Source organism: Ammodytes marinus (genome assembly GCF_949987685.1).
Source record: "Ammodytes marinus genome assembly, chromosome: 21".
In the NCBI taxonomy this organism is placed as follows: Eukaryota; Metazoa; Chordata; class Actinopteri; order Uranoscopiformes; family Ammodytidae; genus Ammodytes; species Ammodytes marinus.
The window spans coordinates 9,273,466-9,290,004 of record NC_137225.1 but is presented as its reverse complement, the minus strand read 5'-3'; the positions used below and the strand labels follow the sequence as shown (position 1 = coordinate 9,290,004).

Sequence of the window (16,539 nt, the reverse complement as noted above, 5' to 3'; positions counted from 1 at the left end):
TGGAAAGTTTCCGGTAAATTTCCACAGGAACTTTCGCTCGGGAATTTTGGGAATATTCAAAATTGGGAATGATAGGAATTAACTAAATGGCAGTAATTTAAATGATTTTTTTTTTCATATCCAAACATAAATCTAAACATACAAACACTATGTTTTGTCATAGGCAGACATCCATGCAAACAAATACAATTAAAAAAATATTACATTTGAACAGATTTATTTGAAAGTAGAACTTTATCAAGTTTTGATTATTTTATTTCACTGAACAACAAAAAGATGAATGTTGAATAAAATATTACTCATCTGTCTGACCCCACCCATTCAATACATTAAGTAAAATGCCCCCCCCCCCCCCCAAAAAAAAAGATTGAGTAATGCACAGTGCATGTAGGGGGCGTGGCCTCAGTACCCATACAGTATGCAGTGAGCTATGTGCAACTTGCCAAGTGCCCTTGCATGAAATCTGGTTGTTTTAGTCAAGATTATGCAAAAATATATTTTCCCCAACTATATTTAAAATCACAGTTTAAGCCTCTGTAAACCTAGTCAAGTAAAAATCAATATATGATATCAAGTTGGGTGTCAATAAGCTTTAAAAAAAATCAGATTTGAAATTAAAAGATCATAAATATCATAAAACGTAGTTGGAAAAACTGCTTTTTACAGTCTAGAATGTTTGCCAGGACTGAAATAACATAGTTAGAAGGAATTAGTGCATTTGGGTTGCTTTAAATTTAGTAAATTCCCGTTTATTCCTGTTTATTCCCGTTAATTCCCAAAATTCCCGTTAATTCCCATAAATTCCCGATAATTCCCATGGAAAGTTTCCAACTTTGAAAATTCCCGGAATTTTGCAACCCTAACCCTGCATAACACAACGTCGCACAATGACAAACGCTGCTGCATTACCAAAACCATTGCATGTTAACATTGCATTAGATACTCAGTCTGCCTTCTTCACTAAAACAAAAAAAAAGTGGTTAATCCTGCTTAAAATAGTGGGCAGGATGTATCCCAGGCTTGCTATATATTTAATTGCAATTAAAGATGAATGCTGGCTTCCTCTAAATGACAAAGAGAAGTCTGGATATGTGTTCCACATGTCTCCAGATGTCCTCCACTACACCACCGCTTTCCTTGACTTGACCACGAACGTAATTGCAGCTGCAGAGCTGGTGGGGAACTGAACTGTGTACCAGCAGAATAGCAGTGTGCCCCTATATGGTAAACTGTGCAACCCAGAGAAGTGTTTTGTGACGGCTCAACATTAAGGTGACAGCGGGGAGATTGGACTGACTGACAAAAGGCGAAGGTATGAGCGGACCTGCCAAAACAACCATCATCATCAAAGAGAGAGGGATGAAAGAGGAGAAAGATAGGGAAAGGAGAGAGAACGCAGTAGAGAAGACAGGAGGAGAGAGAGAAAATGTATAGTGATTAGGTGAGCAGAGGTAGATAGCAAACGCTTTGTTTGTCGGCTGGGCTTTTGCCACAGGAGTGAGAGATTCTGGAGAGCGCTTGTTGACAAAATCCCTTTTTGTCGAAATCAGTTACCTGTACAGTGGGAACAACTCCACAGCCTAGGCTCTGTTAACTGGTCTGTAAGCAAAGGGGGACCCACCGTAGCCAGCAACAGGCCCGTTTACAGAGCCTTAGCTGTGTATTAACACCAGATCTTATTCAACGCACACACATTTACGTACAGGTAGTGGATCTGATTTAGCCAAAACCATTTTAAACATCAAGAATGCCCCAGAATCGCTGACACCACCTTTAACGTTGCATCCCTAAAATACAATTACACTGCAGCAGGTGACTCCCCAACACATAATAAATCACCAGCAATATGCTGAGACGTATGAGATGAAACGTCAGCAGATATATCTAACACAGTAGGCCTTAAGAAAAGGCCTTCACTCTGTAAAATGAATCTCACAGCCAGAGATAAACGCTGCACTATACATCTCAATTTGCAAGCTGAACAGAATATGAATCCATACACTTTATTTCTCGCCGAGTCCTTTAAAGATGCTTCATATAGACACACTAGGGCAAACATTTTATCAGGAGCTCTCTCTCTCACACACACACACACACACACACACACACACACACACACACACACACACACCAGCTCCTGTAACAAACCAGCAGCAGCCTCTGCAAATGGGGCAGAGCTCACAACATCTGCATCTCCAATGTCTCATCAAGGGCAGATGAAAAACATGCTCTAATGTCTAATCTAACCCTCCTCCCATTGATGTGTGTTTTAGCATGTTACATTACCATGTGAAAGCAGGGGGAGTGTGTATTGTATAAAACCAACACAATGGGAACCCACTCATGAAAACATCGCTCCATAGCACTAGTTAGGTCCCCATAGAAAGTACAACACAGTAGCTAATCTGGTGCACATACACAAGTACAATGCCCAGTTAGCCCAACAATACCTCAACAGTACTAGCAACATTAGCTTCAGTAACTTAATTAGTCAGTCCGTGAACCAAGTGCATAGGTTTCTTCCCATTTGCATATAAAAATACATCTGGAGTTGATTCATTGGGATAAGTCAAACCTCAAAAAGTGAATTAGAATGTAGAAAACATAATGGAAATATGGCATTTATGTTTTTATTCATGTAATCATGTAATGTATGGGGCAGTTTTTGCTCAGAGCTGGTTTGCCCACTCATTACACAATCCTCCTGTCAACAAGACACTGAACCCCAACCTGATGGTAAGCCAACATCCCGAGTGGTAGCTAACAACCATCGGTGTTTGAATGTGTGTGTCAATGGATGAATGAGTGGCAAAAACCTTGGAAACGTTCTGTATAAAACTATTCACCATTTAATTTGAGGAAGGTTAGAGTCTCCCACACAAGTCTGATATTTTTGTAGCTTCAGAGGACATTCAAGTCACATGCTTCATGGTCGTCATGCTTAAGTTGCCATGTCTGTTTCCATTGCCATGTCTTTGTGTCACATTTTGCTTTGATCATAAAACATTTTTGGAAATGTAGAGTGTAAAAACATTTTTTTTTTTTTCAAAATATTTCTAAATATTTGTGGGAAACCCGCCTAATGATAACATACTTGGAAGAGTGCCTTAAGATACCAAAGGGCGTGTTTAAAGCATATGGTAGTTTCAAATATTTTTTTATTAAAATTTTATCTAACTGTGCCAGCAGTGGTTGCTACAAGGGGCATAATGTTAAACAGGAACCAACTGCTGATTAAATGATGTTTGCAGTTTGCATGATTGGGTAAGGTGTTTTGTTTACATCACAGTAAGTCATCTTGGCCGAAGGGTTAAGGGCTCAGAACTGAAATAACCTAAACTCCAACAATCCGCCATGGGTAAACATTTGAAAAAGGTGTGTGTGTGTGTATCGAGCAGGTTTACTAACGAAACAACAGCTAGATCAGAACATACGACTCCTGCAGCCATTAAACAGAGGAGGGAGGGCCAACCGCAGCAGCACCAGCTGTGACTCATAATCTCCAGAAAGCAAAACCAGCTTTCCCCTGGGAGACGCACGCTACATGGAAAAAAGACCACCTGTGGTCGAGTGGCACCCGCCAAATGATGAAACAATATAGTGTGAGTGAGTCTGGTTTGATTTAACTCAAAGGGGGTGAGTGTGTGCAAAGAAGAGATTACAGGTATTCAAAGAGAACATTATAGCAATGATGGTTTGAAGCATGAATCTGAATGAAAACATACAAAGTCAATAAGTGTATCTGATGCATGATTTAAATACATATTTCCTAGTCAGACGGATACGTGCCCTCTCACCTCAGACTGCAGTTAAGTTTAATGATGGTGATGCGGATTTTTTTTTGGACGACGTTACACTGTCATCATTGGGTTGTTTTGATTACATGTCATGGAGGTCTTCATGCGGGTCTTGCCAATTCAAGTCACAATGCGTGTTTTTATGTGTGCGTCCGGTCCTTGGTCAATCTCTGGTTAGCTGATTAGTCATTGATTGATTATGTAACAAATCAATCTTTATATTTTAGATTTCTGTATTTTTGAGATAACACTACTTTATGAAGTTTATGAGATTTCAGTTTGATTAGAGGGCAAGGCGTTGGTTAGTGAAGTTTCTTAGCAATAACACTTTGGACATCTTTAATTTGGGTCAACTGGAGGTAGCAATGATCCACTGTGTCCTTCTCTGTAGTTACTACCAATGTGGTGGAAGGTCATGAGAAGCGTAGGGAGAGTTGTTTGGATTTCACAGGGACTGTTTCAGCCGCGCTCCGAGAAACAAACAGAGTTACTGTACAGTCCCACAAACAAGAACACACACAGACACACACACACACACACACACAAACACACACAAGTTTGAAGAGTCAACAAATACCAAGAGACTCATAAGGTCTTCTGAATCCTATCAAAAATACAAAATCAAACCTCACACGATGAGAAGCCACAGCTTGATGAGCGCAAGGATCATGGGTAAGAGCAAAGAGAGACCGACACAAACTACCATTTAGTAACATCACCAATATCAGCAGCATGTTCTTTTCAATTCAAGATTCAAGAAGTTTATTTGCCAATAAACAACAACCTCAGCCATTACAGCAGCAGTAACTGGCAATGAAGTTCTTACAATGCAATATAGAAGAAGAAACACACAAGTGAAGAGAGCAACACCTGAGACACAAACGAACACAAAAGTAGTGCAAGGACACAGTGCAGATACAAGTGTAGAGATAAGGTGCACCAAACAAATATAAAGTAAATTTAGAATGCAAAATAAAATAAAATTCTATGAACAAATGTTAATGCACTTGCGTACTGTATCTGAGAGCAGCTTTATTAAAAGGGCTTTACAGCATGGCGCATCAAACAAGAGTAGTAAAAATGCATGAGGAGCTAAAAATAAGCACAAGCACATGAGAAAAGAGGGATAGTAAAACAGCCGAAAATTAAATTGTCTTGATAGAACAACCATAAAAATATGCTGCAAACCAGCAATAATCGTAACTGTACGACATAAAACAAGAACTTGGTCATAAAATTGTTTTAAAGTGGTGATGTTGTCCATAATCCTTCTGAGTGTAAGAAAAGAGCAGACATTCAAGTGGATTTGCTTTAAAGAGGAGTGTAAGTTACAGTAAGTACAGACCCCGCACGCAAACATACAGCGCTGGCGTGGCAATATTGGCATAGAAAGAAAAGATAGACAGACTTTTCCTTTAATGGGTGGAGTAGAAGGGAAATAAAGAAGGAAAGACACTCATTAAAAACGGATGGAGAAAGGTCATGGGTTGAGAGAGAGAGAGAGAGAGAATGACGGAGGCGGAGAAGACAGACAGACATTGAACACGGTGTCAAAGCGCATGTCGTCAGCCGTGTTGTTTTGACTGATGGAACACACAAAGAGTCCTGAGGGACATATCGATTGTGTTCTGCCCGGTTTCCTCAAAGAGAGGCAGTGAGATCCAACCAACAACACACACACACACACACACACACACACACACACACACACACACACACACACACACACACACACACACAGATCTAGCGGAATAGAAAATGGTAATCAATGGCCGCCATCCCTCTGCCCCACCCTCGACTGACATTAGTTGGCGCTCCTATAGCAACCCCTATGCTAACAAGATGACCTCACCATCGCAACGAGTCGTCTCTGAAAGAATTATCTCAAATCGGTCCATCTCATCAATTAGAGCTCTTGTGGTTTGTAACGACAGTGGATGAAGCACAGGACTGTAGGGACAGCTCAGCACTAATTTAATTATGTGAGGTGTGTGTGTGTGTGTGCGTGCGTGCGTGCGTGCGTGCGTGCGTGCGTGCGTGCGTGCGTGCGTGCGTGCGTGCGTGCGTGTGTGTGTGTGTGTGTGTGTGTGTGTGTGTGTGTGTGTGTGTGTGTGTGTGTGTGTGTGTGTGTGTGTGTGTGTGTGACGGATGACGTATTAGTGTTTGGTGGACTCCGAGGACGTGATGCTGTGATGAAAAAAAAACAGGTTACCTCCGCTGCCAACATGCAAGCCTCAGCTGATGTGTTGCTAATTTCAAGAGCACTCCCAGGTAATGAAGCATTTTCTAGCTAATTGAGCCACACACTGAGGCACCGCTAGCAAGGCCTGTAAGTGAGGACAATGCTTCTTAATCTTGTTAGAATCCGCAGCACACTTATGCCAAAGCTAATTTGGTTGAAAAGGTCTTAATTCTTTCTGTTTTTTTTGTTTATCCATTAGCATTGACAAAGTGGCAGCTAGAGATGAGAGAAATGTTTAAATCCTGTTGGACTGCTACTGGCAATTCTTTCTAAATTATGGATTTTTTTTGCAGGATATTTTACAATAGTTATTTCACTTTATTACCAAGTCATTAAATGCATACTCTGGGAAATCTCCACTTCTTCATCTTCAAATTGCTTGTTGTTACAAAAAAAGTCCAAAAACGATATAAAGATATTCCATTTACAGTGATATATTATAGAACCAGAAGAGCCAATTCCTCACATTTTAAAAAGCTGGAAGCAGCCGAATGTTTGGCTTTTTTTTTCTCAACTGTCACGGAAGAAAAATCGACTGAAATGGTTGGGAGGTATTCTTTGAAGGATTTGCTGATAATAAAAAAACACATGCTGAATCTATATGTACAAAGTCATTCATTTTTACCCACAGACGGCATATTGAAATGCAAGGAGTGGGTGACGGCAGAAAATCACACCTGACAACTGGACCGGAAACAGAACATCACCTGAATACTAAGAGGGCTTTCAGAACTGTGGTGGACATACTAAGAGGAGGAGAATGATTCTATTTTTCTATAATGAGCACGGTTGCACATTGGACAGAATGTAATGTCCGTCTCCTCCCTCCTAACTTCTCACACACACTGCGAGGAACCTTTCACTTTCTCTCACTCTGAGCTTCCACAATAAAAGACCCTCCCCGAGGCGAGGTCAACTGACCGTGTCTGAGCACTTGAACCCATCACCTTGCTGCCCAACGGCACTGCAAATGGCACAGACCCTACTAATTAACAGGGCTGGTGGAAGTTCAATCACTTTGATATCACACAGGAGATGAGGCTTGTGGGATGAATTACTGGCTATTTGAGTGTGCGTGTACGAGTGCGTGCGTGCGTGCGTGCGTGCGTGCGAGGAACCACCGAACCACAGAGACAGATGGTAGCATTTAGAAAAGGACAAGACAACGGAGAGGAGGGAACCGATGTTGAGGTAAGAATAAATGAGGAAATCACAAAGAGGAAAGGTGGAGGGTCAATTCAAAAGACAGGGGGAGTGAGATTACACCAGCATCTTCCTGTGGCAACCTACTATTTTCCCTATGACTCAAAGCAGCTCTTGACATTTGGCCAGCAGCAGCAGCAGAGAGAAGTAATCACTGCAGACCGAGAACAAATGTAGAAGTAAGAGCGGGGGCGATTGCTCTGAGTCTGTCTTAGTCTTTTGGCTGATAACTCTGGAAACTCTCCTAGGTGGAAATGTACACAGGTTTATCACGGAGGGAGACAGGGCTGAGCAGTGATCCGTTCACCTCCATTTGACCCCCAATGAGCCAAGGCTAAAACACAGTCACATAGATAGATAAAGACATTCAAGGTTATTGAGGAGAGAAACACATCTACTCAGTCAGCTGGAAAGCGGTGTGTATGAACTATGAAAGCCACCGTGCCACAAGTAGCGGCGCTGGATTATTTTTCACTATCTCATCAGCCGATCCTGGCGCGCTCAGCAGCTCCAGAGGACGGGCGGGCGGCCGCTGCACAGCTGCTGATTTGTCACACTCGGGGGAAATCAAAAAATCTTCCCGCCGTAAAACGCTGCGCCTGTTTAGGAGCCTTCGCTCAGCGGAGTCAGCTAATGCACAGGCATACACTGAAACTGATTTCCTCAGAGATCCAGGCTTTTTCTTTTCTTCTTAGGAAATCTAAAGCCCCCAAAACTTGTTTTTATGCTCAAGTGCCACGGTCTTGCTTGACAAATCATCCATGGAGAGCATGCGACAGCAACTACAATTATTGCAACACAACTGAAATACATATTTAATCAGGTATACGTCATGTTAATACAAAGACCTGCTGCATGCACAGGAGCTGCTCTGTGTGTGTGTGTGTGTGTGTGTGTGTGTGTGTGTGTGTGTGTGTGTGTGTGTGTGTGTGTGTGTGTGTGTGTGTGTGTGTGTGTGTGTGTGTGTGTGTGTGTGTGTGTGTGACACAGACAGAGGCTGAGCGCAGTATGCGTAAGCATGTCCGTGTATAATTGCCGTGGTCAGGGGGGCTATATTTCTGTCTGCTAATTAAGTTTAATTATATTAGATATCATCTACTCAGGGCCATATTAAAAACTAATTAGAAATCACAGAGTCTGTGGCAGCTGTAAGGATCACCTCAACAGCCCTGAACACACGAAAGCAAATTAGAGCACGACCGAGCCGATCGGAAGTCAACAAAGAAAAGTTTCCCTGAGCTTTCAAACATTCTCTGCTAAATAGGAAGGGGAAGTAGAGAGAGGGGTTGTTATTTTGCCATTTCAAATGTCAGTGTCACTTGATATTTTATTGAATATTACATTTATGGTCACAACCTCAATTTCCTATTGTGGGTTATTTACACTTTGACCTTTATAAATCCACTCCCTTTCCTGTCCACCCAGACACTCAGCCCTGACACGTTGGAGAGGGTGACATTATTAAAACATCTACTGCAAAGGCAAACATATACATGATCAGCTCTTGACGAAATAAGAAACAAAATGATATGACCAGTACTATAGTGATGTGCTGACATAAGTCTTCAAAAGACGGTTAATAACGTGTAAGTTGTAGGATGTTTCCTATTTGTCTTTGGAAGAATAAGTCCAGACAAAACATTAGACAAGAGTTAAGAATAAAGTATATAAAGCCAAACAGTTGTATAACCATTGCTGAGAGCATGAATGGGCACTGTGGCAATCAAAATGTTCCCCAGGCAGACCGTGAAATGTGATGAAATTATACTGCTAATACACCTGCCAATGTTGCTAAAGGAAAAAAGGTCAGAAGGATTTGTCCTTCCTGCTCATTGTGTGACACTCACTGCCCCCCTCCCCCCCCCCCACACACACACACACACACACACACACGAACAGACTTACACAGCTGCCAAGATCAGCACGTACACACACACACAGCACATCTACATCAAAAACAATTCACATCAACATGACTCAGACAAAATATAACACGCACCAATAACGTAACAGAGCTAATCCCCGCCGAGTGGGAACCAGAGCCAAAGAGAACAGGACTGCCACGGCTACAGGCAGACAGAAATAATTAACTCCATCCAGACCCCTGCCACATAAAAATACATTAATGCTAAAGATGGAGATGGTGGATGGTGAGGCGATTAGCTAAACACAGAGAGCTGTTTTTACTGGTAAGAGCCCCCCGTGCTATGTTCAGCTACACATTGCAGACCAGCATCTTTGGGCCGTTTCATGTGAAAGAACCGTCACATGTTAACGTCCAACCCAACACTGGATTATGCCACAGAATAAACACCTTTTAGATGCAGAGAAGAAAGGAATAATACGTCTGTTTTAGAACAATGGTGCCATTCAACCGCCCCCCCCACAAAGCCACGGCGGACTTATAACACGATTTGAGGATTTTTATCTTAACGCAGGAAAGTTCAGGTCAATAGTTCACGAGTCTGGGAAAAACCTGCTCGCTTAATAGAAAATTAAAGCAATTACTAAACCCATACACAAGCACAATACATTATATCATTCATACTACTTCAGAATTCTCCAGTTGTCAGAGGCACGTCTAATAAACGGTGGGCCTAAACTGAAATATGAGTCGACATTGTGAAAGGACATGACCTCAGGTATGAAAGTTGACGTCAGAAGGTTGACCTGTCCCCGTTTAGAGTTGCTTCAATAGAGGAGATGGCACTGCAGCCCATAGGGACTTTGCTGAAACAAATGACAGTATCCTCCAACTGAAATCCAATTGCACCAATGTATCGACCGTAATGAATACCAAGCTTTTGATACCAGCCAGAACCTGATTCACTTTTTCTTTTCCCTTTTTCGTGGCTTAAAAACCATACACTTTTTCAAATGTCATCTTCTGTCTGGATGGACGGCTTTATGTGTGTCTATGTGTGTGTGTGTGTGTGTGTGTGTGTGTGTGTGTGTGTGTGTGTGTGTGTGTGTGTGTGTGTGTGTGTGTGTGTGTGTGTGTGTGTGTGTGTGTGTGTGTGTGTGTGTGTGTGTGTGTGTGTGTGTGTGTGTGTGTGTGTGTGTGTGTGTGTGTGTGTTGGTGCCATCTCCAGAGGATAAATAGAAGAGGAAATAGAGGTCATACCGGTCTCAGACAGACTGACATCCTCTGCCACCTTCCGAGCCTCCCAGCGTGACTCCTGCTCCCTGTACCTTCCTGCCTGTCACTTTCACTACAGCTAAGATACAAACAAGAGAGTCGACATGGAGAGAAAAGGAGCCTTCGGAGAGGCAGTAGCAAACAACAGACGCACTGTTTTCAAATATTAAGAAAATGAATGAATCCTACAAATTAAAAAATTCTCATTCAGTCAGCCTTCCCATAAAACCCTGGCGCAGATGGTTTGATTAAAACTACAAAGTCAAAACGTTAATGAGAAAGAGATAAATTAAAAACGTGTCCGTGGTTACAGCTCGCTCAGCCTCACTTGTCTGAACACAACTTGATGACAAAAACAAGTCGCTCTTTTACCCACTAATTGGGACCCGACGATGCCAAATATCACCCTCTGATAACGGGCCGCACGAAGAAAAAAATAGAGATAGATTATGATAGAGAGAGAGATAATGCATGGGGCCCACAAGTGGACCAATTAAGAGACTTATCCAGGGAGCATTGTTCCGTTTTTTCCAGATCTTTTTTTTTTTTTTTGCCTCAAAGAGAATCTCTGTGGCTTTTCAATATGAGTTTTGGAGTTAAGCATTACAGCTAGGTACAGTAATTGGCCAATCCATAAAAGGGACTTACCAGACACAAGTGTAAAGTGGATCCTTTTTCTAATGATGACAGCAAATTACCCACTAAGAGTCACCAATAGCTAGAGCGCTATACACGGCCATTGTCTCAGCACTCACACGGAGGCAGCAGCGGCGGATTGCTATTTCTAACTATAATCATTTCCCAGTCGGACTCCTTTGGGAGTGCTTGTGCTGTTTGTTAAGTAGACCCACACCTGTGCTCCCCTGAGGTTCCTGCTGCTCCATAATGAGCCTCTCCAGCTGGATGGCCACTGTGGACGCTGGAGGCCAGGGGTTGAGCTGCTCATATCTTCTAATTGGCAGCATCACATTCTCACTCTTCAAAAGGCACAGCAACCAGGGTGCGTATGGAAGTAACTGAAAAGGTATTCTCATAGCTCTGTTCTATATTGTAACAGCCAATGAACTGAAGGTGTATTAAAAAAAGAAATAAACTAAGACAGCCAAGTTACAGTCTTGTCTCATTTCGCGCCAAGCTCTTGAGACGAAAATGAAAACCCTGAAGAAAGAGTATTGATACAATAATTCAGAAATATATCTCCATGGCATCCCTCTGACAGTCTATAAGTGCATGGCAGTTAATGGTTGTATATATTTTCTTGTAAGCAAAAAAGACATGTTTACTTAAAGAATACATTCTGTGTATGTTTGAGCCCTAATAAAAGTGTAAATGCATTTTTTTTCTTCCTGATATAACCTGTCAAGGGCTGACTTTTTGGCAGAATTTGTCATCGTTTACATACATACATATATACATAATATCTCTTCTTCCTTGCCCTTGATTGCACATTGCCACCAACTGCCATCATGCATAATTCACACCTGTGCTTTTCCTACTCTCAGCAGTCAAAACGCTTCAATTTAAAAAGGGTTACAGAAATGTTTAAAAAAGTACATTTGCCTGCCCTAACAGGTGAAAGAAACCTTTCAGGGATACATCCTGCTACAGTGACAATTTGAATGCTTTTACAGTAGGGTCAACAATAAATGTATTTTTATTTGTTTACATTAGCCAGACTGCTTTTGTTAGCGTAGTGTAGCGGCATATTGTCAGCATATAAATTAGAAGATCTAAGGAAATGTCATGTTAAGAGACCCAGGAATAGAATTTAGATATAGAAAATAAAAGCAGGCAGGCAATATACCTTTTATGCTCTTCATACAGCAAATCCACATTAAAAATCTCTTGATTTACATCAGATATAGACCAAATAAAGAGAAGGCTCAGACAGGCTGTCTATGTTTTACATAATCCAGACTGGTTCATCTGCAGGACAAATCTAAAGCCTTTAAACTTGTATTTTCTTGTTATCCTTTCATGTTCTAATGAAAGGATATACATCTTTCAAGGTTCAGATTTTTTTTTTTTTATTCCTTGTATACTCTGAAATAATAATATATTACATCATAATAGAAAGTCCCTCACACAGTGATAAAAGCCTGAGAGTGCAAAGACATCATACACTATAGCTGAAGTTTGCAGCAATCAAACTTTAGGTGAACTAAAGGACAGTGTATCCTCTTACGGCTGTGTGCATTGTTTTATATACATATTTATGACAGTTCAGTATGTATGAGACAGAAGGTAGTAATATCAATTAGGTGTTTCGGTCTTTTTTTTTTTATTTATTCAGAATGTGTGTTGGGGAATCAAAATGTGGCATTTAACGGGCGAGCTGAGGCTTACTATCTATCCCATGAATCCTTCAACAGGGTCATTTAAAACTCTGCAGGGCTGACTTCATTCAAGGAAGGAAAAACAAACGTCAGCCACGCATGGAAGAGGAGAAACCCACTGGGAGAGAGAGAGATATCCCCCGAAACACACAACACACCATCTGCTGTGAACAAGTTTTCATATTCCTATTTGTGTACTGTAAAAAACGTTTCCCATTTCATATTTTCTGCCTGTTTCTATAACCTGACTGTTGGTGGCAGGCTTAAATGCTATGTTGAAGAACACAGATGCCAACACACAAAACAAGAAGCTCTCTGCCTTTGATCAAATAGGAAAAAGGTGATTGATGGAGAACATAATTCATTAGACAGCAAGGCCATCCGAGTCTGAGGCTGACATGAGGACATGTCCTGGTTCTTAAGATGAAATGTGGTATACAGTATTTAGCAGTGAGTGGTACTTGCTGTGCCCTTGAACCTACAAGTCCACTGATCCCTTGGAATGCAGGTAAGTGAAAAGAGGTTATTATATCAACGATGAGGCAGGCGTTTACTGTTTCACCAGTAAGGAAAGAATTGTTAATAAAAACACAATCTATTGACTCTGGTCCGACTCTGGGCAGAGGAACTCTGTGATTAATTAAAAGGCCTATTGAAAGTTGTGATATTAAATAAACAGTGGTGGAATTAAACTGGTGTCTGTCTTTATTGGATTGTTCTTGAGAAAACATGCAAATAATTTACATTTGAGAAGGTCGGACCACTGAATTCTTGCCATTACTTCTTTTTAAAAAATCAATCAATTATCAAAATGGTTGCCAATAACCTAATTGCTTATATGAAGAACTGTTGCCTGATAGATATCGATATACAGTATGATTCTGCTCATTGTTTTGCAGTAAACAGCAGAAATACCAGCCCGAGAAGCGCACATTCTTTTTTGATCGCTCACAACAGTTTGATGGAAGACATTTTTTTTACAGCCCAGTACTTTGGGAATACACCATATTTGCTTTGAAACTCATACTGGAAAAATAAGTGCAGTTTCAAGCAGCACAGACCAACGCCTGCCGTCTGGTTTTTAAGCGAGGCAACTTTGCTCCTCAGAGTTCAGCTCGGATGGTTAGTCCTCTTAGTGTCCACTCGAGAACACGAAACCACTGAGTTTGAAGAAAGACATCAAATCTCCACAACAACAAATAAGCTGATGCTGGGGCCCGCTGGGTAGTCAATTGAGCATATTTGTCTACGCAAAATTGCAGGGTACAACCAGACTTACAACATATTTTGGATTTTGTTGTGACATTAATACACTAGAGCTATCATACTTCCCTATGTAGTCCTGCTTAAACAACACAAAGCAGACACGCTGATCTGACCACACGTTTGACGGCCAAACCCCCAAAGGAGGCCTGTCACAACCCAACTGACTCCCCTCTGACTATGGGCTGTCACAGGGGAGGGAGGGGAGGAGGAGGGAGGGAGTGAAAGACAGGAGATAGAGGAAGAGGAATGGGCCAGCACTTGTCGCATGTTAAGTAAGAGCCTGTGACACCCAGAGCAGAACATTGAGGCCCTGGGGCAGACTGACCCTCACAGACCTGACAGCCCGGGAGCAGAAAATACAAGACAAGCATCTTCCTGCTAACAGCCCCCTGACTGTGCCTTGACACAACCATAAGGCTGGAAACCCTGTGAAGAAATAACTGTGGCTGCAAAGATTTTTTTCAGATGACTCAGATGAAATACCGGCAATAAAAGCATATACAGTCCCCTCCATAAGTATCGGAACAGTGAGGCCAATTCCCTTATTTTTGCTGTAGACTGGAAACATTTGGGTTTAACACCAAAAGATGAATATGAGACAATAGCTCAACATTTCAGCTTTCATTTCCAGGTATTCACATCTGGATCCGATACACAACTGAGAAGATATCATTATTTGTAAAGGAACACCACATTTTTAGGCGTGCAGAAGTATAGGAACAGATAGACTTTAAATAAATTAAAGTGAATAAAATGTACTATTTTGTCGCAAAACCTTTGCTTGCAATAACCGCATCAAGCCTGTGACCCATTGACATCACCAAACTTTTGCATTCTTCTTTTGTGATGCTTTTACAGGCTTTCACCGCATCCTCTTTCAGTTGATGTTTGTGTTAGGGGGTTACTCTCTTAAGCCTCCTCTTCAGCAGGTAAAATACATGCTCTATAGCGTTTAAGTCTGGAGATTGACTTGGCCAGTCTAAAACCTTCCACTTCTTGCCCCTGATTAACTAATTTTTTGTGTTTTGGGTCATTATCTTGCTGCATGATGAAGGATCTTCCAATCAGTTTGGTTGCATCTTTCCTTAAATTGTTAGACAAAATGTTTCTGTAAACTTCTGAGTTCATTTTAGTGTTGCCATCATGTGTTACATCATCAATGAAGAATAATGAGCCCGTCCCAGAAGAAGCCATGCAAGCCCAAGCCATGACATTGCCTCCACTGTGTTTCACAGATGAGCTTGTATGTTTGGGGTCATGAGTAGATCCTTTCTTTCTCCAAACTTTAGCCTTTCCATCACTTTGGTAAAGGTTCATCTTGACAACAACACAGTAACACATGATGGCAACAGCAAAATGAACTTAGTCTACAGAAACATTAGGTCTGCCAATTTAAAGAAAGGTGCAACCAAACTGATGGGAAGATCCTTCATCATGCAGCAAGATAATGATCCAAAAAAACTGCAAAAACAACAAAGGAGTTCATCAGGGGCAAGAAATGGAAGGTTTTAGACTGGCCAAGTCAATCTCCAGACTTAAACGCTATAGAGCATGCATTTTACCTGCTAAAGAGGAGACCGAAGGGTGTAACCCCCCAAAACAAACAGCAACTGAATGAGGCTGCGGTGAAAGCCTGGAAAAGCACCACAAAAGAAGAATGCAAATGTTTTGTGATGTCAATGGGTCACAGGCTTGATGCAGTTATTGCAAACAAAGTATTTGCGACAAAATATTACGGTTTATTCACTTTAATTTATTTAAAGTCTATCTGTTCCAATCCTTTTGCTTGCCTAAAAATGTTGTGTTCTTTTTCAAAAAATTATATCTTCTCAGTTGTGTATCAGATCCAGATGTGAATACCTGGAAATGAAAGCTGAAATGTTGATCTCTTGTCTCATATTCATCTTTTGGTGCCAAACACAAATGTTTCCAGTCTACAGCAAAAATAAAGGAATTGGCCTCACTGTTCCGATACATATGGAGGGGACTGTAGTATAGGCCTCGATAAACCATTGACGGGCAGGAAACGTTCCAATGTGTTTGCTAGCCGACAACTGTGATTATTTTTAATGTTTTTTAATGTTTTAAAGGTTGCTAAACTACGATTGGTCAATTTGAGCAGTTTGGAAGCAGCTTTGACATTGCCGTGCATCTGAGATGTTAGCTTAAATCTATTATTAGATTGTAAAAAGAAATAAAAAAATACTGTAAAGAAGCAAGGGGTGTGTGAAGATGTTGAAAGGAGTTCAATGAACCATCTATATTTCCAATACATGGGACTGTAAGTATCTGTGCCAGCTGAGCCATCAGTAGCCTACAACCACATCTGGTTTTGCTCACAGGCGATGACATCTCAACATCTCTCTTTATCTGCTCCTTATATATATATATATATACTGTATACATATATAGTTTTTAAAGTGCTGTCAGGGGAATCCCCTCTCACCTCAGCCTCTCCTCCTCCTTCTTCCTCAGCTTCATGTCTCTCTGGACCACCTTCAAGACGTGCTCCGCCTCGTCGTCTGTCAGGCCCGTCAGGTCCAGCTTCCTGCCCAT

The 16,539-nt window shown here is 41.4% G+C and overlaps 1 protein-coding gene across 1 annotated transcript in view; it reads right to left on the bottom strand.

Annotated features, from left to right (window-relative positions):
- myripb (myosin VIIA and Rab interacting protein b) overlaps positions 1-16,539 on the bottom strand; it is a gene marked incomplete at its 5' end in the record, with an annotated part of 118,393 nt that extends 101,854 nt beyond the window's left edge. The window contains one exon of the mRNA XM_080050593.1: positions 16,430-16,539. Coding sequence (XP_079906719.1) covers positions 16,430-16,539 — 110 coding nt within the window. The remainder of the gene's footprint in view (positions 1-16,429) is intronic.